This window comes from Quercus lobata, chromosome 6, assembly GCF_001633185.2.
Source record: "Quercus lobata isolate SW786 chromosome 6, ValleyOak3.0 Primary Assembly, whole genome shotgun sequence".
Classification (NCBI taxonomy): domain Eukaryota; kingdom Viridiplantae; phylum Streptophyta; class Magnoliopsida; order Fagales; family Fagaceae; genus Quercus; species Quercus lobata.
Window position 1 is genome coordinate 7,384,400 of NC_044909.1, and position 23,790 is coordinate 7,408,189.

At 39.6% G+C, this 23,790-nt stretch overlaps 3 protein-coding genes across 4 annotated transcripts; 1 reads left to right on the top strand and 2 right to left on the bottom strand.

Annotated features, from left to right (window-relative positions):
- Nucleotides 1-4,871: 4,871 nt before the first annotated feature.
- LOC115994981 lies at nt 4,872-9,888 on the top strand. 2 transcript variants are annotated; one of them, XM_031119360.1, is made up of 9 exons: nt 4,872-5,155; nt 5,295-5,413; nt 6,096-6,268; nt 6,923-7,019; nt 7,306-7,416; nt 7,516-7,605; nt 8,911-8,996; nt 9,198-9,262; nt 9,396-9,730. In XM_031119360.1, the coding sequence occupies exons 1-9, from the start codon at nt 4,939-4,941 to the stop codon at nt 9,503-9,505; spliced, it is 1,068 nt and encodes a 355-aa protein (XP_030975220.1). In that variant the 5' UTR covers nt 4,872-4,938; the 3' UTR covers nt 9,506-9,730. The 2 variants fall into 2 exon arrangements, with proteins under 2 accessions (XP_030975220.1, XP_030975221.1); XM_031119361.1 differs by having other exon boundaries at nt 4,873-5,155; nt 6,926-7,019; nt 9,396-9,888.
- An 8,725-nt stretch (nt 9,889-18,613) lies between these two features.
- Nucleotides 18,614-22,890, bottom strand: LOC115949749 (protein NYNRIN-like). Its single transcript, XM_031067034.1, has 4 exons — nt 22,667-22,890; nt 20,368-22,051; nt 19,639-20,172; nt 18,614-18,628 (listed from the first exon to the last, which is right to left on the bottom strand). Exons 1-4 carry the CDS (start codon nt 22,888-22,890, stop codon nt 18,614-18,616), a joined length of 2,457 nt encoding a protein of 818 aa, XP_030922894.1.
- Nucleotides 22,891-23,190: 300 nt separating this feature from the next.
- On the bottom strand, nt 23,191-23,790 carry LOC115949750. The gene has a single exon (XM_031067035.1). It carries the CDS (start codon nt 23,788-23,790, stop codon nt 23,191-23,193), a length of 600 nt encoding a protein of 199 aa, XP_030922895.1.

Sequence of the window (23,790 nt, forward strand, 5' to 3'; positions counted from 1 at the left end):
ACGAGTTTGTGGTGATGATACCATGCACAGTGCATTGTCACCTATATATTTTAATGCTTTTGTGGTTACTGTGGTCTAAAAGGCATGCAGGTTCTTAATTTTAACCAACAGTTGCTGAGCTAGCTCCTCTTTCTTGTTGAGAATCCTAGGGAAGAGGCTTGAGAAAAATAGTCTTTTAAGTCAAAATAAAAGTAAAATAAGCACACATGTCATTTGAGATGGGGCTAAGTTAGGTTATATTCTTCTCCGTGAAGAGAATAACATCGAGTAGTTACCTATTCAAAATTATCAAAAAGTGAATAATAAATTGACTCCAAAAATGCTTACTTAAACATGGGTGTAGGTAGTGAAAACCCCATAATCTAATGTAGGAAAGGAAATATACTTTTAAGTGGATTTATATACCATTGTGGGCACATCGGTATTTGGATAATTTTTTATTTAATACATTTTGTAATGTGTCTATCCGAAATGAATGTTTTTGAGTGAATCTTTCCAGTTGACCGTATTCATAGAAAAATTGCCGTCATCTTAGAAGGAATTCAAAAACTACTTGAAGCATGCAAGGAGATTAGTTATGCTCATAAATTCCCATAAATTCTTGAAACTGTGGGGGAGTCTGGCAAAAGTGGCGATTCTTAATCGTAAAATGACAAAGATAAGAAAAAAAAAACAATTGGCTATATTTTTATTAGTTATGCTCTTACCAAGAGTGCATGAATATATTTATAAATCTGACATTCTTGGCATGCATGTTAATACAGTTATTGAATATAAGAATGCATCATTCTTTAAGAGTATATTTCCTTGTAAGTTCACACAAGAGTCAAACTCTTTTAAAAGAAAAATTAAGACTATGACTAGCACATTTCGTGATTAAATTATAAGGTGATGGACTAGAGGATAGAAGGTGAACCTAGTTGGAGTAAAATAACAGAAGTGTCAAAATCGTTTGGTCCAATTTTTTCTAACTCATGCATTAAAAAATAAACCTCAAATCTTCAAGGAAGTAATGTCTACACCTGAAACGCCATTTTGGAAAGAGACTGTCAATAGTAAAACTGAATCCATCTTATAAAATCATACGGCGAAAACTAGTGCATTTTCTACCTAGTTGTAATCCTCTAGAATATAAATAGATATTCAAGATGAATCTAAAAACTAATGGATCTATTAACAAGTACAATGTAAAGCTTGTGTGCATTACTTGTATACATATTCACCAATTACAAGAATATGCACCAAACAAGTACAAAGTAAAGGGTTATAAACAAAAGATTGTGTTGATTACTTTGATACATGTTCATCAATTACAAGAATAACCTCCATTTGTATGTTAATGGTTATCACAATGTTACATAAATCTAAGATACACCAAATAGATGTCAAGAGTGCACTCTTGAATGGTGAATTGAATGAGGAAATATGTATGGAATAATTTTGAGGGGTTTATTGTTTATGGGCAAGAAAATAAAGTTTGTAAGGTTGTCAAATCTATGTACGGATTAAAGCAAACTTCAAAGGAATAGCATGAGAAATTTGACAATGCAACGATGTCATTGCAGGAAGCAATAATGTCATAATTAAAGTTACCCAAAGAATGTTGACTAATAAATTCGACATGAAGGATATGTGTTGCAAATGTAATCATATTATCTATTAGAACATACGATGGACTTTTCTTATCTTAATCATATTATATTAAGAAGGTGCTCAAGAAAATCGGGAGATGTGAGCATTTTTTATTAGGAAATAATGAAGTTGTTTAAACTTCTTTTTTTTTGGGTGAAAAATACTCATCAAACAACAATTTTTATCAAATAGCACACCTCATCAATGTTTCGGTTATTATTTTTTTTTTTAAAGGTTTTAAACGACATTGTTTGCATACAGATTTAGACGAAATGGGCAAATTAACTCGTTTTTACAAAATGAACAACTAAATTGCCAAAAATTAAATCTATATAACTAATTTGACAATTGACTAAATTAAATTTTAAAGTACAAAATTTTAAGCAAAATGTCCCTAAAAAAAAGATGCCTTAGGGGCTGTTTGGTCTTTTGAAAACAATCACTCATAACTCTGTTTCCATCATCCATAACTCAAAATATGTGGGTCCCACGGCTAAGAAGTGTGTTTGGCATTGTTTCCAGTTTTTGTTTCCATCACTTAATTCTCTGATTTTTTAGTGATTAGTTATGGAAACTGAAAACATATTTTAAGTGTTTTCAAGTTATGGAAAAAGAGTTATGATGGCATTTTTGTAATTAAACCCACATACATGGGACCCACTGTCAGTGCAAAGTCACACCAAGTGCACATTTTTCTTCTTCTTTCTTTTTTTTTCTTTCTTTCTTCTTCACAGACTCACTCCAATGGCCATTTTTTTTCTTCTTCTTCATTCTTTTTCTTTCTTTTCTTCTTCACAGAAACACCAAATATACTTTATCAAAAAAAAAAAAAAAAAAAACACATGGGTACTGATTTCTCAAACCCAGAAAATCAAACCCATAAACACATGAGTTAGATCATACACACTAATACAAACCCACAAACATGTTCATCCACACGGCCACAAAAATTCCATTGCCACCAATCATTCCAATCCAACGGCCACAAAACAAAAACTCACTTTCTGCTAAATTAAGTTAACAAACAGTGAAGCTTAAAAGCAAAACCAAAATCTAAGTACAGATACACAAAAAACAGTGTAGATGTGAGGAAAAGGAGAAATGGGTTTCACCATGGGTCTGACTCCATAGTCGAGTCCCTCATCCTCCATGGCTACCACCCTCTCCCTCGTCGCCGCCACTTCTCCAAAACCCCACCAAAACCTACTTCCTCTCTTCCCCATAACGCAGCTTCATCCAACTGGCCTCTGGCGACTCATTGTGATTGGTCAAGACCACGAGGAAATCGGTGAGCAGAGCGTCGGATTTGATGACCGACTCGGTGGAGTCAAAGAAAGGCTCCACCAAAACGCGCACGTGGCGGCGGGCGAGCGGGTTGGCTGAGTGGATATTGGAGTCGCACGTGATGCAGAGCGCCACCACGTCGGCCTTGCATGTGACGGAAGCTGGAGCTTGCTCGCAGACCTCGCATATCCACACGCCGGAGCTTTGCTTTCTGCTTTAATTTTTTGAGCTTTGATATTTTTTTGGAGCTAGTAAGAGAGGAAGAGAATGGATGGGCGGAGAGGAAGAGAGAGTTGTATCTAGGCATTGGAAATATTTGAGTGAGGAGTCAAGTATGGTCCCATAAAAAGGTTGAAATATTTGAGTGATGTGAATTGAAAAAATGTGCCAAACGCATGGGTATAGGAAATTAAGGTATTTTAAGTGATGAGTGATGAGTGACGAAAATTAAGTGAGGAGTGATGAGTGATTGTTTTCAAAAAACCAAACAGCCCCTTATAATCTCATTAACCAACCATGGTAAAGCCACCACAAGTTCAATTAAGATCATCCGAAGTTATTAATATAACCCTATTTTCGAGTTCTTCAAATTATATTGATTCATTTTAAATGGAATGTGTGGGGGTAAGAATTTATCTAAAAGACTTTGGTAATATCTTTAAGAAAAATCCCTTCTTAGATAATCGAATAGCACAATTTATTTATCTAATGGACTAGGTGAAATCTCCACAATGGGAAGCTCAAATAACTAATTTATGAAAGCAAGATTGTATTAATATTACTAGCAACAACAGTTACACTCTTTTCTTATGGCATTGGTATTTAAAGATAAAGAACCTCTTAACTCCTATTTTTTGTTCTCTCTTGCTTAGTCTCGTTTTTTCTCATGCCCTCTCTTTTTGCCATCCCCCCCTTTCTTATGGGCCTTTTCCTTCCTTTATCCCTCTAGTTGGCTTACCTTTAGTTGGATCTTTTTGAGATATTTTCCCTCCTTCTATTTGTTACCCCTCCCCTTCATTATTATCCTGTAATAGGGCTTTTAGGGGGTGTTCGTATTGCTCAGGTTGTCCTATACATATTTAATGTGGCAGAGATTAGGTGGAGAACCTCTCATTAATGCGGAGGTGGCAGTCTCTGTGATCCCTATCATCTTAGGGGGTTTCCCGAGGTATACTTGTGAGAGTGATACCTCGGCTTAAGAAAATGAAATTGGTTCTCTAGGGTCACTCCCTTGTATTCTCTGAGGTCACCTATGTTTATTTTATTGGATGAGAGTTTTAATGTTGGTGGCATATCTAGAACTCCTCGGGAATGATCTAGGGGGACACTTCCCTTTATGATTCATAGAGATAGGCTTAGCTTGTCCTTTTTAGTGTGAGCTTTCAAGCCCTTTGAGCCTTGGCCCAAAATTGAATCTACTCCCCACATAGAGTGCATCAATATTATCTTAAAAAAATTATCTACTATCCATAATTTTTTTTTAGAGAGTTTCAACCTATAGCGTTCACTCTTGATGATAACTCTTTATCATTAGACCAAGACACCGATTGGTTTTTGATGTAGGTGGGGATTGAACCCCAAATCTCTTATTCAACCATAAGAGATTTTACCAATTGAGTTAATTAAAACCCACCTATCCGTAATTAAATTATTGATAACTCCCTAAAATCAAATATACTTTTTTCATAATCAATGGATGCAATTTTAAAAACTCTCTAGTTAAATAACCCTAAAAAGGATCATAATCTAACAACTCGACCACAAGTCTCCAAGGTTTGCCTTTCACAACAAGCATGATGACAGACGGACGAAGCAATGGTGGCAAATCTAACGGTCACGATCATCTTTTTTAACAAAGGTCAACTCATCCAAAACCACGTGTAGTTCATCCATTGGCAGTTCAAAAATCACAATCTCAATATCTCTTTGTCTCTAAGAAAACAATCCTAAAATTGTAATACAACCTTGCCCATCTTATTAAAACTTGGAGTGTGGTACTAAAAATATTTTTGTTTTCAATCAATGTCAATGGGAGCTATTACCATTGCGTGTGCCACAACAACACCCACCATCACAACAGCAACATCTCAGAGACGCAGACCCACACATTTCTCAAAGCCTACTCCAAGTTTTTATTTTCCTCTTCCATCGATACGTTTCGCTTCGAAACGCTCACTCTTCTTCACGAAACGCTCTTCGATGGCCTCGTCTATCCAAGTCAACGCTTCCTCTACCATTGGTCTCTCACTCTCTCTCAAATTTTCATGGTTTTGAATAAGTCATTGTTTTAAGAGAAAAAATTTTTATTTATTTTTTCTTGGTAACCAAACAGCGGGTTAGAGCGAAATTTAGATGTTGATATTTTTGTGGTTGTGTAGCTGAAGGAGCGGCAAACGAAGAAATGAAGGCTGGTTCGTCTGGATTGGTGGGAGAGAATGATTTGCTCATTGTGGGACCAGGTGTTCTTGGTCGCATAGTCGCTGAAAAATGGCGGGAGGTAGTTTACTAGTACTGTTTGACCAGCTTAAAAATGTGAAATTTTCTTTGTTTTCGATGTGGGTTTGGAATAATATTTGGCGGGTATGTGTTAGAATTATGAAAATTGAACCTATTTATTTATTGGTTTGGTATTGCTCAGTTGCACTGGTTTTTGGGAATTTTTTGATATGGGAGTTGTTGTAGTGCTTAGAAGATGCCTATTGGCATTGGTTGTCAAGTGTGTATGTGTTATAGAATATAATGGTCAAATGGCTGATGAGCTGGCTCAAATGGCCCTTCATCCTCCCATAGTGTTTGATCAGCTTCAGCATGTGAAATTATCTTTGTTTTTGTTGTGGGTTTGGAAATTGGAATGATACTCAGTTGGCGTGTGTTAGAATTATGAGAAAAATGAACCTTTTTGGTTTGGTATTATTGTGATGGTATTCGGGAATTCTTTGATTTTCTAAAGGAGTTGTAGTGCTCAGAAGATACCTATTGGCATTGGTTGTTAAATGTTAAGTGCATGTGTTTTAGGATATAATGGCAAATTGCCAATGAACGCTATCTCAAATGGCACTTCCTCCTCAGGTGGAGGGTAAGGCCGTGGGTTCAAAAACCAGTTGAATGCCTTACTAACTTAACAATGAAAAGAAAGGGGATATATAATGGTCAAATTGTGGGATTACTTTGTCGAGCAGGAACATCCAAGTTGCCAAATATTTGGACAAACGGTTACCACTGATCACCATGACGAATTGATTAAGATGGGGATTAATCCATCTTTGAAGGGGAATGAAGTGGCAAATCGGTTTCCCTATGTTATTTTCTGTGCTCCTCCTTCCCGAACTTCAGACTATCCCGGTGATGTGCGGTAAGCATTGAGAATTTGTTTACTTATCAAGTATCAAGTGCTTAAATTAAACCAGCTTCCTGATAGAGACATAGATGTTTTATTAAATTTTCTTGTATACAAATTGATTGTATTGGTGCTTGTTAGGGCTGTGTATGCCATATGGTATATAAGCCCACTGTGTTAGTGGTAATATCTTGTGCGGAGGTATGTAATATGAATGACAATGGTATGTCTGATGTTAGATGCATCTTGATACATGGATATATTAGGTGACAAGGCTACGATATATATAATTGGGTAGAATAATGTCTTAAACACCGTTTAAGGGGAAATATTAAGTACTACAATAGAAAGGCCTGTATTAACAGTTACTTGTCTCCATGAAACTGTACTCTAGCCAAAGAGTTGACTTTTACATTATTTCTGTTTCTAGAATCTTCATACTTCCTTAAATCATGCATGAAATTTGACAAATTCTATTTGTTCAGGACATATATCCTTCATATCTGTGAGTTGATTCATTGATTTTCTGGATCAGTTGCTTCCATCTTCATGGATTGAAGTGGAATTACTGGACTAAGCCGACACTAATGATCTATGGAATAATCCATAATTTGCTGGATGATATTAAAACTGAATTCTACTAATCTTGGCTTTGGACTGTGTAATAAGCAGGCTCGCTGCGTTGAATTGGAATGGTGAAGGTTCTTTCTTATTTACATCAAGCTCTGCACCATATGATTGCAACGACAATGGACCATGTGATGAGGTGTTGCATCTAACATTACATGTTGTTCTGCTGGTAGCATTTGTTTGTTTGTTTTTTTTCTTTTTTTAGATAAGTGGTAGCATTTGTTTGTTCTTATAATCATTAAAGTGGTTTTGGTTCTTTATTGACATTTTACACTCACCCTCTAAGAACCTATGGTCAAGTTACTTTCATGACATACTGAATGTGTTACCAATGTTGCCTTCTATGACCTTGTGTGGATACAAACTTATCGGATGTAGAGGGTTTTGACATGTTGGATTGTGTTAATATTCTTCTTATGCAGGACACCCCAGTAGTACCAATCGGAAGGAGCCCTAGGACAGATGTCCTTCTAAAAGCGGAGAACGTAGTGCTGGAATCTGGTGGTTGTGTTCTTAGGTTGGCAGGACTTTACATATCCTTTTTGATACTTGAATTGTGAGGATGTCATTTACATTTGTAGGAGAAATTCCAATGATTTGTTGTGGATGGGATTAAACTTAACTATGAACACAAAGCAGATAGAGGTGCACACATTTATTGGTTAGAGAAAGGGACTGTTGAAACTCGTCCTGATCATATCCTGAATCTTATACACTATGAGGTGACGATGTCTTTCTTCTATATTTATTATTCTTCTTCGTGAATTATGGTCAACATAATTCGTTTATGCAGATTCCCTTGTTTTTTCTTGTAATCTGTTCTTCAATTCCTTGAAGGCTTGAATTTTTTTTTTTTTTTTTTTTCCCCTGATGAGTACAGTCACTTTGATTATCTTAAAATGACAATAAAAAAAGTTTTTCTTGAGTTTCATATGCCTTGGGTCTATCTTTGCATTTTCAGTGACATTTCTTATTGTTCTTGCATTTTATAAAGTATCTTGGTGCTACAAATAGAATTTCCTATTAGGCAAAAATCCAAAACTGTCCCTCTAACTTTCAGCTTTTGTCATTTCAGTCCTCTAACTTTCAGTTTTATCATTTCAGTCCTTTAAGTTTCAATTTTTGTCAATGTAGTCTTCCGTTAGAATTCAATTACCTTTTACTGTGAAGTGGCTTTTTCTTTTTCTTTTTTAATAATTTTCATAATTAAAAAAAGCTGTAAAAAAAAAAAATTTAAGAAATCAAAACCAAACCGACGAATGACGATGGAAATCAGAAATCGGTTAAAATGCTAATTGCAAGCTCGCAAGAACAGAATCCCATTTCAGTTCCAAACCAATATGATAATCGTCACCGGAGGGGTTGCCAATCATGAAGTCAATAAGGCCTTCCACTTCTCCTAATAGTGTCATAAGCAAAGCCACCATTGATGGGGCAATTAGTGAGTTAAGACATGTAATTAGCAAACTTTGTATGTTAGAAGTCTTGGAGGAGTCTGAAATGGTTGTCATCCAAATTGAGCGGTTCTGGCATGAAGCATATATGGATGTGATATCAAAACTATGCTTTTATGGAGATCCTTTTCAATTCAGTTGATCCCTAGATGTTGAAAGCTACAATTTTTCTACTGTCTGAGATGGGGTCAAAAGCCAAAGATGTGATTCAGACCGATTTCTGATTTGCAGAGACCAATTTCTAATTTCCATCATCATTTGTATATTTTGGTTTTGATTTTTTTTTTTAATATATTTATTTAACAGCTTTTTAAAATTTTCTTTTAATTGTGAAAATTATTAAAAAAAAGAAAAGAAAAAAGAAAGAGCCACTTAACGGAAAAAGGTAACTGAATTCTAACAGAAGACCACATTGACAAAAATTGAAACTTAAAGGACTGAAATGACAAAACTGAAAGTTAGAGGACTGAAATGACAAAAGCTGAAGTTAGAAGAACAGTTTTGGATTTTTGCCTTCCTATTATTCTTGCAGTGACATTTCCTGTTGTTTCGAACTGTGTACTTCTTTAACAGGATGCAGCTTCCCTTGCAATTACAATCTTAAAGAAGAAACTTCGTGGCCAGATTTTTTTGGGTTGTGATAATCATCCTTTATCCAGGTCTCTTTTAGTCTTTGCCATTATCATTCATCTTTGTGGCTCTTTGACAACCTTTATCCAAATTTTCAACACAACTCTATTATTTCAGCCTTTAAAGATTCCCACTCTATCTTTTCCCTGTAACTAGTGACATAATGCCTATTCAAGTGTTCTTACTTGCTGCTGTGGGACTCTCTCTGCCACATCCATTTTTCTTTGCAGGCAGGAAGTAATGGACTTGGTTACTAAAAGTGGGAAATTCAGCAAAAAGTTTGAGGCCTTTACAGGTTGGCTTCTCAGGCCCTCACTGATATTTTTCACACTAATCCTACTTTTCATTACTATGATTTTCATAGCAACCCATTCTTTGGTCTTTGATACCCTGAAACTTACACTCTGTCACATGTCATGTTTTTCCAGGCACTAGTGATCCCTTGGGTAAGAGATTGAACAACTCAAAAACTCGCAAGGAATTGGGATGGGAGCCAAGATACCCAAGTTTTGCTAATTTTCTTGGATTATATGAGTAATTGCTGTGTCTATCTTCATTGTTGGTTTTAAATTTAATCAAGGTGAAAAAAAAAAAAAAAAAAAAATCCTAGCCTTATGGGCTTCACAAAGAGCTTGACCATGAAGCTGCTGGCATCTCAAATTTCAATAATAGTTGGTTACCAGTGTCCCAACATGTACAGAAGATTGATAAAAGAATTACCTATAAAAAATTATTCTTTAGTGCATATTCAGTTTGATTTGAACTATTGGATTAATTGGAGGCAAATAGGACATCTTTTGCACAAGACATTAGCTTCAGTGGTTGTTTTAGCAATTAATAAGTGATGTCTTTGGCTGTGTATGTTGCTACAAAAACGGTTTTATTGAGCTAAATTTTACCTCGCAGAATTTATTTTATTGTCATTCCCGTCTTTGAAGTTTGTTTTTTCTCATTTTAGTCCTTACGTAGACGATAATGGATGGATGGATTAACTTGACAAGAATGTTAAAATTAAGGATGAAAGTGATTCAGCAAAAAAAAAAAAAAAAAAAAAAAAAAAGGATGAAAGTGATAAAATAAATAAATAAATTTTAAGGTCAAAAATGAAAATTCACCCTACCTTAAATGATGTAATTTGGATTTTTGCCACACCAAAAACCAAAAATAAAATAAAAAATCTAATTCTAAATCGGTTGATGGCGTGGTGTCTAAACAGATTATCTTCCTAGTTGTCAATCTTGGATCTTATTCAGGACTCAGGAGTTCCTTCTTAAAATACATGCATATAGATACGATGCTTCAACCAATTAGTGTGGTGCTCCATGATGAAATTTTTTTAGATTTAATTAATATTGATAAGACGTCATTAATAGTAACAACAAATAATTATAAAACTAAAAAAAACTAACATAAACATAATTAAAATAATACCAATAGTATATATTTATTATTATTATTAAGTAGTTGATTTAAGTATGAAATAAACTTTCTTTTTTGGTAATTTACAATTCAATCTATCACTTTTATAAGTGTTAGTTAAATATTCAATTTTTTCAAAAAGTACTTTTTAACAATTTTTACCAAATGTTCAGTTTTAAAAATAAAAACCCAGTTTCATATCACATTTTTTGAAACTGTAATTTTTTCAAAAAACACAGTATTAAAAAGCTAAACCAAACTCACCCTTTAACTTTGCACAAAGTGGCATATGTGCATATAAAGTGAAGTTTGGATACCAACCAAAATGTACTATCCACTACAATATGATCTTTGAACATTCAAATGGATTGATTATGGTATTAGTCTATTAGATTAGTTTATTAAAGTTAGGTTTTCAAGTTTAGTTGGCAACGAAGCCACCTAACCTCCACTCGTTTTCTTGTCCAACTTCTCTACTGTTTACTAAACAACCTTAGTACTGGAGGGACATGTAGTATTAGTATCCTATGCAAAACATGGCCATGTGATTTACATTTGCACAGGTCTAGCTACATGATGTATATTGTTACTATTATATGTTCATGCTCATGCTCATGAGTCATGCCTATGCCCATGGAAGCTATCATCGTCCTTGGTCGTTATCTTTACTCCATAGTGTTAACATCAACCAACAAATAATACATCTTTGGTGACATCAACAGTGATACGTCATACAAAGTAGTTGGCAATGTCAATATCTGCCTTTGGTGGGCAACATTAACAATAATACATCATACATACTTTGCTGACATTGTCAATTTTTGATGGCTAAGCCTATGCCAATAGAACCTATTTCGTTCTCCTATTCTATTCTTCAATCATCATCTTTCTTAGTCATTTCCTCTCCCCCTTTCTCATTTTTCTTCTAGGTGCACGACTAGTCAACTAGTTAACACCGTTGTCCCTTCCCCTAATAAAATTTTTAAATCTTTTTTTTTTTTTTTTTTCTCTTTTGAATGTAAAATGAGTTCTTTAAAATATCATGGTGGCTTTGAAAAATTATTTTGAACATCAAAATTGACCTCCTAATTTCATATAATGAAAATCAACTCTTTCTATTCGGGGAGCATGAAAATATTAATTCCACTTTGTGCTTTTATCTCTATATTGAAAATATTGAGCAAATAGGACCATACTATGCCCACTGGAGTGGTTTAGTAGAGGCCTCATAGAGCTATGAGTCCCATACCTATGGGGAACAAAGGTTTCTATGAGACCCGCTTCATAGATTTGGCAGATTAGATATTTATTGGTTTCATTGACTACTGAAATGAGGAACAAGATTATAGAGAGATTTTTTTTTTTTTTTTTCACATTTTGAGAAATTTATAATTTTTTTTGGTAAGAGAAAATTGTTTTCTTATCATGTAGAAACTTAAAAAATTGTGCTTTCAAAGGTAGGTTTAAAGAGTCCTAAAATATATATATATATATATATATATGACAAAAACAAAAACAAAAATCTAGATGTAACTTGAACTTAATTTATATAAATAAATAAATATATATATATATATATATATATACACGTCAACGTCTTCTACGTCCACGTCCACGTTTTGATTTAAAAAGACGCGTGTTTAGTTGAATGAAGGAGGAAAAAGAGAAACAAAAAGCAACAAAAACCACAATATCATAGTCCATGAAAATTTCAGAGAAACTACTGGTTGAATCAACTGAAGCTTCCGATACCTAACTTAATAATTTTAAAAGAAAAAGTCCAAGTAAACTTGACTACAGGTATAAACACGGCAACACTTGCCCTTTATTTTCCAATCTCCAATCTCTCTTCTTATTTACATGCAAAGAAACAGAGATATCACAAACCAAACTCAAAAAAAAAAAAAAACAGTCCTATCTGTGTTGGTGATCATGGGAAAGATGTGTTGCTCAGAAGCAGAGGATGGTTTCGATTTCACAGGGATTATCATAGTGATAGTGATAGCTCTTCTTTTAATGGCTTTGTGTACTACTCCACAACGAAGAGTTGTTGCTGTATATCGTTGCTATTGATAGATCCTCCTCAGTTTGGTATAGTAAGCAACAAATAACAACTGGTAACTGAAAATTTTTCTAGTTTGTTTCATTGTTTTTTTTCATTTTTTTTTTTTTTTGCTTTTCTAAAGCAAAAGAAAAAGAAATTGTTGGGTGTACTATTGTTTTGAAAGGATATGATTTGTGTTTCAACATTGTCTGCGGGTACCATGTTGTTTCATCAAACCTGTAATAAGAGACAAGATATTGAAATCATTGTTATTTTTATTTAGGCAATTTTGTATTAAGATCAACTCGATTTATAGTGCTATAGAACTTGATTTTTATTTATTTTTCCTTCCTTTCATTGCTGATAAGAATATGTGAACTAGGCCAAAGGGTCTCAAATGACATAAATGTCATGCTTTGGATCCAGAACTGTGGAAGTCAATGGTCATTTTTATGATTAATAGTAACAAAACATTTTGAGTAGTGTACAAAAAAACACTATGATTTGTTTATCAACAATGAATCGGAACCGTGTTGCTTAATCCAAATGCAATGAGAAAATCTAGGGACAAAACAGAGCGTTTAACTAGAGGGAAAACAAAAACAAAAACAAAAACCATGAAGTGTTTTGAAAGTGTCAAAATCGAGAGGACAGAACCATGTGCAGAGTCTATAGAGACTAGGGGGACCATGGCCTTCGCCCTTCTGATTTTGATTTTTTATACTAATATATGACATTATATATTATATAAAAGTTTGGTTTATAATTTCATACTTGGTCCCTCCTAAAATTGAAAATCAATCTCCAAAAAAACCCAAAAGTTAAGGAGGTCATCTAGTTCATATATGTGGCCAATAACGCCCTAATGAAACAAAAATAAAATGATAAATCTTGAGCAGTAGATGAATCTTTTAGGGGACCAATACAATGATAAATCTTGAGCAGTAGATGAATCTTGCAGTTTACAAGATTTTCTTATTACAAATTTGTCCATAGTACTAGGAAGAAAATAAAAGATAAATTATAAGTTCATTTGGTATATTATTTCTTAATATAATAAACATACTAATTATGGTTGCTAAGATTAAATCTTAGAAATAATCTATTGTTTCTAAATACAATACCACCATGCACCATTGACATGATGGTCACTTTATAAGTACAAGTTTTTGTGAGGTAGAGAGATAAGGGTTGGAGTTCAAGTCAAGTTTTTAAGATGGAGTTTCATACACGTACACTTAGATTAAGTTAAAGTAGGACTTCCATCTCAATTAAATAAATAAAGATATTAATTATTGTTGTTTAGTGAACTTTAATTATTATTTCTTAGAATATTTTTATCAATTAGTTTATGTCTTTAATCTGGAAAATTCTTTTATTTAACAATTCAACTCAACTTTGACAACTATATTAGTCTTTGTAATTGTATTAAGAAATTTTTTGTTGTTTTCACATTTGTTTTTGTCTTCACTCAATCACTCTCTTGTACCACGTTCCTTGTCTAATTCTTTATTTTTTTTTTAAGAATCATTGTTTAATTGTCGTTTAGTGTTAACATTTGCTAACTACTGATAGAGAGATGCCTCAGTCCCCACTTAACAAATATCAAATTAAAAACGCATTCAAATTCAGCCACTATACTCACAGATTTGGTTAAATGTATAAATTAAATGTAACTTTATTTGCAAGAATAGATTGTTAAGAGAATCATATTCGATCTTATTTCAGTTGGAATTAAAAAAGATTTAAGGTCAGGGTGATCAATTTTTTTGCCCCTCCCAACACAAATTTTTGGCTCTATCTTCATTTGGGACCAAAAATTAAAAGTGTTTGATTTCAAATTTTGGACAATACCATTTTGTCTGGCTCTATATAGAAGATTATTTGGGTGTTTTATTTCGTCATTAGTAAGATGACTTTACAAATTTAGCTTCATTATTGATTAGATATTTTTTATATTGCAATAAATATCAATTATAATAATCAAATTATCGGTTTAGTGAACATATAATGGAGTTTTTTTTTTGGAGAGAGAGAGAGTTTCAACTCATGGCGTTTGCTTCCGATGATAGCTCTTATTATTAGACCAAGACATCAATCAGTTTTTACTGTAAGCATGGATTGAATCTCAAATCTCTTATACAACCATCATAGAGTTTACCAGTTGAACTAACATATAATTGAGTTGTTTGGTGAATAACCCACTCTTCACCAACTGCAAACTAATGTACTGGATTATTTTGGTTTTATGAATAAAGTTTTTCACTTCAAAAAAATAATGGAGTTGTTTATTCTTTACTCCATTCTAAATGATTCTAAATAAATAAATAAAAAACTCCATTCTAAGTGTAGGGGCGGATTTTGGGGCCCAGGCCCAGTGTGCAAGCGATTCTGGCCCAAAAGACCCTCAACAATGAATTTGTAGAGAGTGGGTCAAAGAACTAGGTCAAGACAGAGTGCACGTAATTGTTAGTAAGCCATGCAACCATTTAAACGTGAGAACGTTTTATTAAGCCTCCTGGGATAACAGTTCACGGAACAACAACTTAGTCTTTTCTTACAAAACTTCTCTCCTTTTCTCTCTCTTTTCCTTACTTTTTACTCTCCAGCTTCTGATCCCCTGATCATGGGGGTTTTCTTCTCTTATATAGCATCCTTCGAATGATAATGGCCCTACACTTGTTGATCATCTGGGCCTCTACTTGAGTGCCTGTCTCATAGGACATCATCCTCCTTTTCTGTGAGTTGCACTGGGCAAGATAATACTGTTCTCCTGTCCACTCCACATTAATGCGGCTGGAAAAGTAGCTTCCTTGCATTTAATGCGGCAGTTGTGGTTGCCCCCCTGTGCGTCCAGCATTTTCCTTTGATTTGGGACGATTTTCCCCTATGTGAAGGGTGTGTGTTGGACTCCCATTTGATGCGTCCGAGGAGACATTCCTCCTCGGACGCCTCTTAAACAGGCCCGGCCTGGCCCAACAGGGTTGGGCTGGAAGTCCTCTGGCCATGTCCTCACTTCCTGTTATGGTTGGGCCCCGCATGGGTGTCAAGGCCCACTGTTGACTGATGAACTTTACCCCCACAATAGCCCCTCAAAATTCCGACTCTTTCTTCGTGATCCAAGGAGGAAAGGCGGGATTTTGATACCCATTGGATAGTTCGCCGGGGATCCCTGCTTTGCACGTGCGAAGGCATGCCCTTACGTGCCTCATTAATGCTGCAGGCATTTATTGACCCTGGGGGAAGTAACCGCAGCTTTTGGAGTTTTACGTTCTTTCAATCCAACGGTTGGAGACCGGATCAACGGTGGACAACATTTCATTTGCTCTAGGCGGGAGTGTGTCTGTCTAACTCCCTCTGAGTATATAAGGTTTTGGAAGGCGTTCCTTCCTCGCTTTTGACGAACACTCCAGTATTCAGAACACCTTAGAGCCTTCTCCTTCAGCGCGTTCTTACCTTCACCGCCGTTCTCTTGAAGATTCCGTCGAGCTTCTTACTCGTAAGTGCACGCTTCTTCTTTGTTACTCTTCATTAGACAAACTGCCTTCTCGTTGTCTAGGATTAGAGGGGATGGGTAGGCTTGAAAAAATGGTAAACTCTCCGACCGGTATGGCTGGCTTCAGGGCGAAGTATCGTATTCCACCGAAGGTAGGTTTAGAGTATTGCCACCAGGAGGAAATTTTGTTCAAGAGAAGAACGGGGGAAGTCGCAATTCCAATGATAGCCTTCGTGGAAGGAGGAATGACGATTCCAATGGGGAGAATAACTAGGGACTACCTACGTGGTCATAGGTTGGCCCCGCACCAGTGCACCGCGAACCTGTTCCGGATCCTGGGGTGCGCCGACGCCTTAAACGACCAGATGAACCTCGGCCTTTCATGGCACGACGTGGTTCATCTTTATGAATGCCACAAGCTCGGCGACTCATATTACCTAAAGTCCAGGACTGACGAAGTGAGGTTGATATCCTGTCTTCCCAAGTCCAGCAAAGGCTTGAAGGACGACCATCTGATCGTCTCCGGACCATGGCATGACGGCCTTCACTGTCCGACTAGGGCAGGAGAGCCAGGTGGGGTGTCATAGAATTAGATTCCGTGGGGAGGACCTTAGTTTCGAGCTCTCCCCCCTTTTTGTTTTTCTTTCTTTCTTTTCCTTTTTAAACTTGTTGGTTTGGTTGCATGCCTCCTCGGACTAACACAAACCCTTTAACGGCCTTTGCAGACAAGGAGCGAACATCCCCTCGGCTGAGCTTGGTCAACGTCCCGGCTCTAAATTTCCTCCTGAGATATGAGATTTTCGTGAGCGAAGACGGACAATTACGGTCGGCTCCTTTGATTTTGGACTACGTTCCTCTCACTCGATCCTTGGTGGACCCCGGCCAAGCTATAAGGGCTGGCAGTCCAAGATTGGCACGTATTGACGTATCCATACCGGGGTTCCTTGCTTCAACAGACTTACCTCCTATTCAGTTGCCTCCCCAACATGCCTTTCCCCCAGTGGTTATCCCGGAAGAGGAGGCTGGTTCTTCGCATTCATCCTTGGAAGAACAAATAGACCAGTTCCATTTTCTCGAGGAAGGAGAGGTGTCAGCCAGGGTAATAGAGCTCTCGGACTCCGACGCTGATCTAGACCGTGCTTTAGCGGCTCCTGATACTGGTCTAGTCATCGCACAAGTTGACACCAGCGAAGAAATTGAAGAAGAATGAATGGACTTGAAGCCGAGAACAGGCCTCAGGGGCCTTCTATCCAACAGGAGCAAGGGGCAGTCCTCTAAAGATGTCTCGAAGGAGCAAGCTGCCACTAAGGCTCCCGCTCCTCCTCTCCCTCCCCTCTCGTCGAATGCAGCACTGCAGCCTATGCCTAATTTAAGGCGAAAAAGGCAGGTAGAAGAAACGGAGGAGGGAGAGATTGGCCGTGAGAAGGTCAGGCCTCAGAAGAAGGGCAAGGAAACAAAAGAGCCCCGAGATAAGAGGACTAGGTCCACTGATACCCAGGACGAGGCAGCCACTCGTAGGGAACAACGAACATGGTCGCCTCGGATCGAATTGGACGGCGCCCCGATCCCTTGGGATGCGACCCTATGGGAATCCCAACGAGAGCAGGCATCATACTTGGCCGAGGCCTTGCAACAACCTCTTCTCTTACCTCGTGATATGGAGGGGCTCAGAAAGACTCGCCAGCCAGAACTTTTCATGTCCTTGAAGAGGGACATGGCCATGGTAAGTGGAATCTTCTATCTCGTCCCTATATTGCGCACCCTATTATCGTCATGTTTTAATAGGGTTTCTATTTACTTCCGAGCGCAGGTCACTCAACAGATTTTTGTTGCGGAGGAATGGGCCAAGAAGGCTCGCGAGGACTTGCATAGGGAGGCTCAGTCCCGCTATGCCGCCGAGAAGGTTGCTGGTGATCTCAAATAGGATTTTGATCGCTAGGATAAAGAAATAAAGGAGGTGAAGAAGGCTCATGCGAGCGCGGAGGCCGACCTTAAGAATGTCGAAAAGCAAGCTGATGAACTGCGCATAAAGCTCCGGCAATCTGAGGAGAAACTTACGGCGGAGCAGCAGGCGGTCTCCACGCTCAAAGCTGAGCTCGCAAGGACTAAGGAAGAGGCCCGCTTGGCCAGGGAAGCTGCTGAGAAGGCTGTGGCAGCCTCCTATGAGCGTGGAGTTCATGATACTGAGGCTAGGCTGGCCGAGGAGGTAGCCATTGTCTGCAGGGAATACATCACCACGTCTTGGGGTGTAGCCCTGGATCGGGCAGCTGTCCCCGCAGATTCTGATCTCAGGAAGGCTGAGAACATCTTCTTCCCAAAGGATGTACGCGAAATTCCTGACCAGGATGCCTCCAAAGAGCCTCTTCCAACAAACTCCTTTATTCTCGAAGCTGGGGGCGATAAGCAAGCCGCGCAGGACAAGCCATCTGAGGACAGCCTTTCCATCAACGAGATCGTCGCACAGGCCAAAGAGGTTGCCCCGGGGGCCCAAGCAGCTGATGGTCAGCCCCCTCCTGCTCAGGGCTCCTAGGAGACTAGTGTAGGATTTATTTGTCTCGTTTTTGTATTTTGTTTTGTTTTGCCTCGCCAATGTTTGTAAACAGAACTACTTTTAGATTTTAATGACAAAGGTTATTTTTTTTCAAATATTGTTGTCTACCCCTTTTTTTTTTATCATGAATGGATGTCTATTTCTTCACTAACTGTTGATAACCGAGCGTAAGTGAATGAATACGTGAATAGAACGATTGTTAATAATTAGGCGCACTGGCCGCGAACCTTATTTTTTCAAGTCCCTGGTCCGAAGAGACAGGCAGGATTTGGGCCCTATTTAACACTTAGGGAGAACTGCTCCGCGGTTAATTTCCCCCAAGTCTATGGCCGAGGAGCCATGCAGGACTTGGGTTCTATTTAACACTCGGCTAGAATAGCTTAACTGTTAATTTCCCCCAAGTCTGTGGTCCAGGGGGCCATACAGAACTTGGGTTCTGTTTAACACTTAGTCGGAATTGCTTCGTGGTTAATTTCCCCCAAGTCTGCGATCCAAGGAGTTAGGCAGGATTTGGGTTCTGTTTAACACTTAGGGGCACCGCGGTTAATTTCCCCCAAGTCTGTGGCCGAGGAGCCATGCAGGACTTGAGTTCTGTTTAACACTCGGCTAGAATAGCTTAATTGTTAATTTCCCCTAAGTCTGTGGTCCAGGGGGCCATGCAAAACTTGGGTTCTGTTTAACACTTAGTTGGAATTGCTTCATGGTTAATTTCCCCCAAGTCTGTGGTCCGAGGAGCCAGGTAGGACTTGGGTTCTGTTTAACACTTAGGGGCACCGCAGTTAATTTCCCCCAAGTCTGTGGCCGAGGAGCCATGCAGGACTTGGGTTCTGTTTAACACTCGGCTAGAATAGCTTAATTGTTAATTTCCCCTAAGTCTGTGGTCTAGGGGGCCATGCAGAACTTGGGTTCTGTTTAACACTTAGTTGGAATTGTTTCGTGATTAATTTTCCCCAAGTCTGTAGTCCGAGAAGTTAGGCAGGACTTGGGTTCTGTTTAACACTTAGGGCGAACCATTTTGCGGTTAATTTCCCTCAAGTCTGTGGTCCGAAGCGTCAGGCAAGACTTGGGTTCTGTTTAACACTTAAATCAAGTAATTTCACAACAATACGACACCAAAGATTACATATTTCATTAATAACAGTACCTTTTCAGGTTGTTTACATTCCAAGGGCGTGGAACTACACGTTCATCCAAGTCTTCTAAAAAGTAGGCTCCTATGCCAGCTACAGAAGTTATACGGTACGGTCCCTCCCAGTTTGGTCCGAGCTTTCCCCATGCGGGGTTCCTCACAATGCCCAAGAATTTCCTTAGTACTAGATCTCCAGGCGCTAATGGCCTGGACTTCACCTTGGCGTCGTAACCTTGCTTGAGCTTCTGCTGATAGTTAGCTAGGTGGACCATCGCGCCTTCCATTCTTTCGTCGATGAGGTCCAAGCTCATTTCTAGAAGTTTGTCATTGGTAGCGGGACAAAAGGTGGTGGTCCTCTGGGTTGGGAAGTTCACCTCCAGTGGAATGACAGCCTCGGCCCCATAGGTCATTGAAAAAGGGGTTTCCCCTGTGGACCTACGAGGCATGGTGCGGTATGTCCACAAGACATGGGCTAACTCCTCTACCCATCTTCCTTTTGCGTCATCTAGTCTCTTTTTCAGTCCGTTCATTATGGTCTTATTGACGGCTTCTGCTTGGCCATTACTCTGGGGGTAAGTTGGCGTGGAATACCGGTTAACAATTCCCAACTCGCTGCAGTACCTTCTGAAGGCTTTGCTATCAAACTGGAGCCCGTTGTCCGACACCAGGGTGTGTGGGGTGCCAAACCTGGTGACTATATTCTTCCAGAGAAACTTCTTGACATCGACGTCCCTAATGTTTGCCAGCGCCTCAGCCTCTACCCATTTGGTGAAGTAGTCGGTGCCGACGAGAAGAAATTTTCTATTCCTTGTGGCCTTAGGGAATGGACCAAGTATATCTAGGCCCCATTGTGCAAATGGCCAGGGACTGGACATTGGGTTTAGCTCTCCACCAGGCTGGTGTATGCTCAGAGTGAATCTCTGGCATTGGTCGCACTTCTTCACATAATCCAGGGCTTCCTTATGCATGCTCGGCCACCAGAAACCCAACGTCAAGGCTCTGTGAGACAAAGACCTACCCCCCGTGTGACTTCCGCAAATTCCTTCATGTAACTCCTCCAGGATGAGTTCTGCAGCCTCTGGGTGCACACATAACAAATACGGCCCTGAAAACGAGCGTCTGTAAAGCTTGGAGTCCTCCGATAACCAGAATCGAGTAGCCTTTCTCCTGATTTTACCAGCCTCAACCTTATCGTCTGGCAAGGTGTCATGCTTTAAGTACAGAACAATAGGGTCCATCCAGCTCGGTCCTGCCCTGATGTTATGTATTCCAAACCCATTGGCCTTTTCTGTTGATGGACAGAGGACCTCTTCTACCAGAATGACTCGAGGTAGGGGTTGAGCCGATGAGGTAGCCAACGTCGCGAGAGAATCAGCATGAGTGTTCCCACTTCTGGGTACGTGTGTCAGGCGGAAGTGATGAAATTGGGTCTGCAGGTGCTTAACCCGAACTAGATACTTTTGCATTCTTTCGTCCTTTGCTTCCATGTCCCCATTTATCTGCCCCACAATAAGTCTTGAATCCGAGAACATGTCTACGGATTTTCCCCCCAACTTCCAGATCATTCCCATTCCTTCCAATAGCGCCTCATATTCGGCTTCGTTATTCGTGGCTGAAAACCCGAGTCTCAATGACTTCTCTATGGTTATCCCTTCAGGTGAGAGCAGGACAAGTCCTAACCCTGAGCCCCTTTGGTTCGCTGCGCCATCGACGTGCGCTTTCCACCAGGTGTTTTCATGCTGGGAGACCGTGCTGATCATCTTCTCATCAGCCCCTAGAGGTCCCGCCACATTTTGTTCCTCTAGCGTGGGCTCCGCAAACTCTGCTATTAGGTCGGCAAGGACCTGGCCCTTTACAGCAGTACGAGGCATGTACCTAATATCGAAAGCGCCCAAGATCGTTCCCCACTTTGCAATTCTACTTGTGTAATCGGCGCTGCGTAGGATAGACTTTATGGGGAGTTGTGTCAGCACCACCACAGTGTGCGCTTGAAAGTAGTGTGGAAGCTTTCGCGTGGCCTGCACGATAGCCAAGATAGCCTTCTCGAGGGGAAGATAACGTGTTTCTGCCTCCTGCAGTGATTTACTAACGTAATAGACTGGTCGCTGTGTGCCGTTGTCTTCTCGGATTAGCACTAAGCTCACCGCATGCGAGGCTACCGCAATGTAGGCAAACAAAACCTCGTCGGCATTTGGACTGGACATAATTGGCGGTCGGGTGAGGTACTCCTTTAATTGTTGGAAAGCTACAGCGCAGTCTTCATTCCACTCAAATCCTTTCCACTTGTGTAATAGGAGAAAGAATGGCTTGCATCTATCTGCTGAGCGCGAGATGAAACGGTTTAAAGCTGCTATCATACCAGTAAGCTTCTGGACTTCTTTAGGGTCCCGAGGAGGCTGCAAGTTATGGATGGCTCTTATTTGGTCAGGGTTAGCCTCAATGCCTCTGTGAGTCACCATATAGTCCAAGAATTTTCTAGATCCCACTCCAAATGAACATTTGGTTGCGTTCAACCGTAGTTTATACTTTCTTAGTATTTAAAAAACGTTGCCAAGGTCGTCAATATGGTTGGGAGCCAACTTACTTTTAACCACCATGTCGTCTATGTACACTTCAATGTTTTTACTCATCTGCTGTTCAAACATCTTGGTCATCATCCTTTGATAGGTTGACCCAGCATTTTTTAGGCCGAAGGGCATCACTTTATAATGATAATTCCCAACTGGGGTGACAAAAGCAGTCTTCTCCTGGTCTTCGGCGGCCAAGGGTATCTGGTGGTAGCCCTGAAAAGCGTCTAGAAAGCTCATTCTAGGATGTCCGACAGTTGAATCTACCAACCGGTCTATCTGGGGCATAGGGAAGGGATCCTTTGGGCACGCCTTGTTTAGGTCGGTGAAGTCTACGCAGACCCGCCATTTCCCGCTCTTCTTCCTTACCACTACCGTGTTAGCCAACCACTCGGGATAGAAGGCTTCTTTGATAGCCCCTGCTTTCTTCAATCTTGTGACCTCTTCTATCACGACGTCAGTATGTTCTTTCGACGGTCGTTGAGGGGCTTGCCTTTTAGGTGTTATGGCCGGGTTCACGTTAAGGCGGTGGCAGATGAAATCTGGGTCGACCCCGGGGGCCTCATAGGGGTCCCAAGCAAATACGTCTAAATTCTGTCGGAGGAAGGCAGTCAGCGCCGACTTCTCTTGGGGCGGCAATTCCGAGCCAATTTGAAAAAATCTCTCAGGGTCAGATCCGACAAGTACTTTCTCCAACCCCTCACAGTTCACCTCCATGGCTGGTCCTCCACTGCCCGCAGTTGGGACCGTAGTCAGTAATTGCTATAAGCCGCTCTCGGCTGGCGTGGAAGTTAAGTGATCCTGCTGCCGCAAGATTGCTGACACCATGCATTGCCTAGCTACTCACTGGTTCCCTATTATCTCTTTGATCTGACCTCCTGACGGATATTTCACCTTTTGGTGCAAGGTTGACGACACAGCCCCTAGTGTATGAAGCCATGGCCAGGCCACGATGGCTGTGTAAGGGGAGTATGCATCTACTACAACAAAGTTCACTTCTACCACCTCTGAGTCTGTTTACACAGGCAACCTAATCATGCCTCTCGGGATGACGACCTTTCCTTCAAAGCTAACTAGGGGGGAATCGTATGGCAACAGGTCTTCCTGCTTCAAGTTCAATCCCTTATACAAATCAGGGTACATTATCTCCACTGCGCTACCTTGATCAACCAGTACCCTTTTGACGTCATAACCTCCTATCCTGAGCGTCACGACTAAGGCATCATCGTGGGGTTGGATAGTTCCTTGTTTGTCTTCTTCTGTGAACCCGATTAATGGCGTGGCGCTCATTCTAGTCCTCTTGGATTCCCTGTCATCTGGCTTAGTCGGGAAGCTGCTCACTGACATTACCCTGAAGGGGACAGAGCCTGTCCTTCCAGGAGCGGCGAGAATGACATTAATTGTGCCAATGGGTGGTCTCAACGTACTTTGTCTGGTTTCATTGTTCGATGGTTCTTGCCATCCTTCAGAGCGATGCAGCAGATGTCTCAGCTTCCCTTCTCGGACGAGCCGGTCTAAATAGTTCTTCAGGTTCCTGCAATCATCAGTAGTGTGACCGGGCTCCTGATGGTATGCGCAATACAGGTTCTGATTACGCTTCAAAGGGTCGCCAGCCAT

Bases quoted from the DNA above. Each gene is read 5' to 3' on its own strand.
- LOC115949749 (XM_031067034.1), bottom strand. From the start codon at position 22,890: ATGGAGGTGAACTGTGAGGGGTTGGAGAAAGTACTTGTCGGATCTGAC. The intron at 22,052-22,666 runs GCAAGCCCCTCA...GGTGACTCACAG, and splicing joins CCGGCCATAACACCTAAAAG to AGGCATTGAGGCTAACCCTG. The intron at 20,173-20,367 runs GTAGAGGCTGAG...ACTTACCCCCAG, and splicing joins CCGACTACTTCACCAAATGG to AGTAATGGCCAAGCAGAAGC.
- LOC115994981 (XM_031119360.1), top strand. From the start codon at position 4,939: ATGTCAATGGGAGCTATTACCATTGCGTGTGCCACAACAACACCCACC. The intron at 5,414-6,095 runs GTAGTTTACTAG...TTTGTCGAGCAG, and splicing joins TCGCTGAAAAATGGCGGGAG to GAACATCCAAGTTGCCAAAT. The intron at 9,263-9,395 runs GTTGGCTTCTCA...ATGTTTTTCCAG, and splicing joins AAAGTTTGAGGCCTTTACAG to GCACTAGTGATCCCTTGGGT.
- LOC115949750 (XM_031067035.1), bottom strand. From the start codon at position 23,790: ATGGCTGGCGACCCTTTGAAGCGTAATCAGAACCTGTATTGCGCATAC.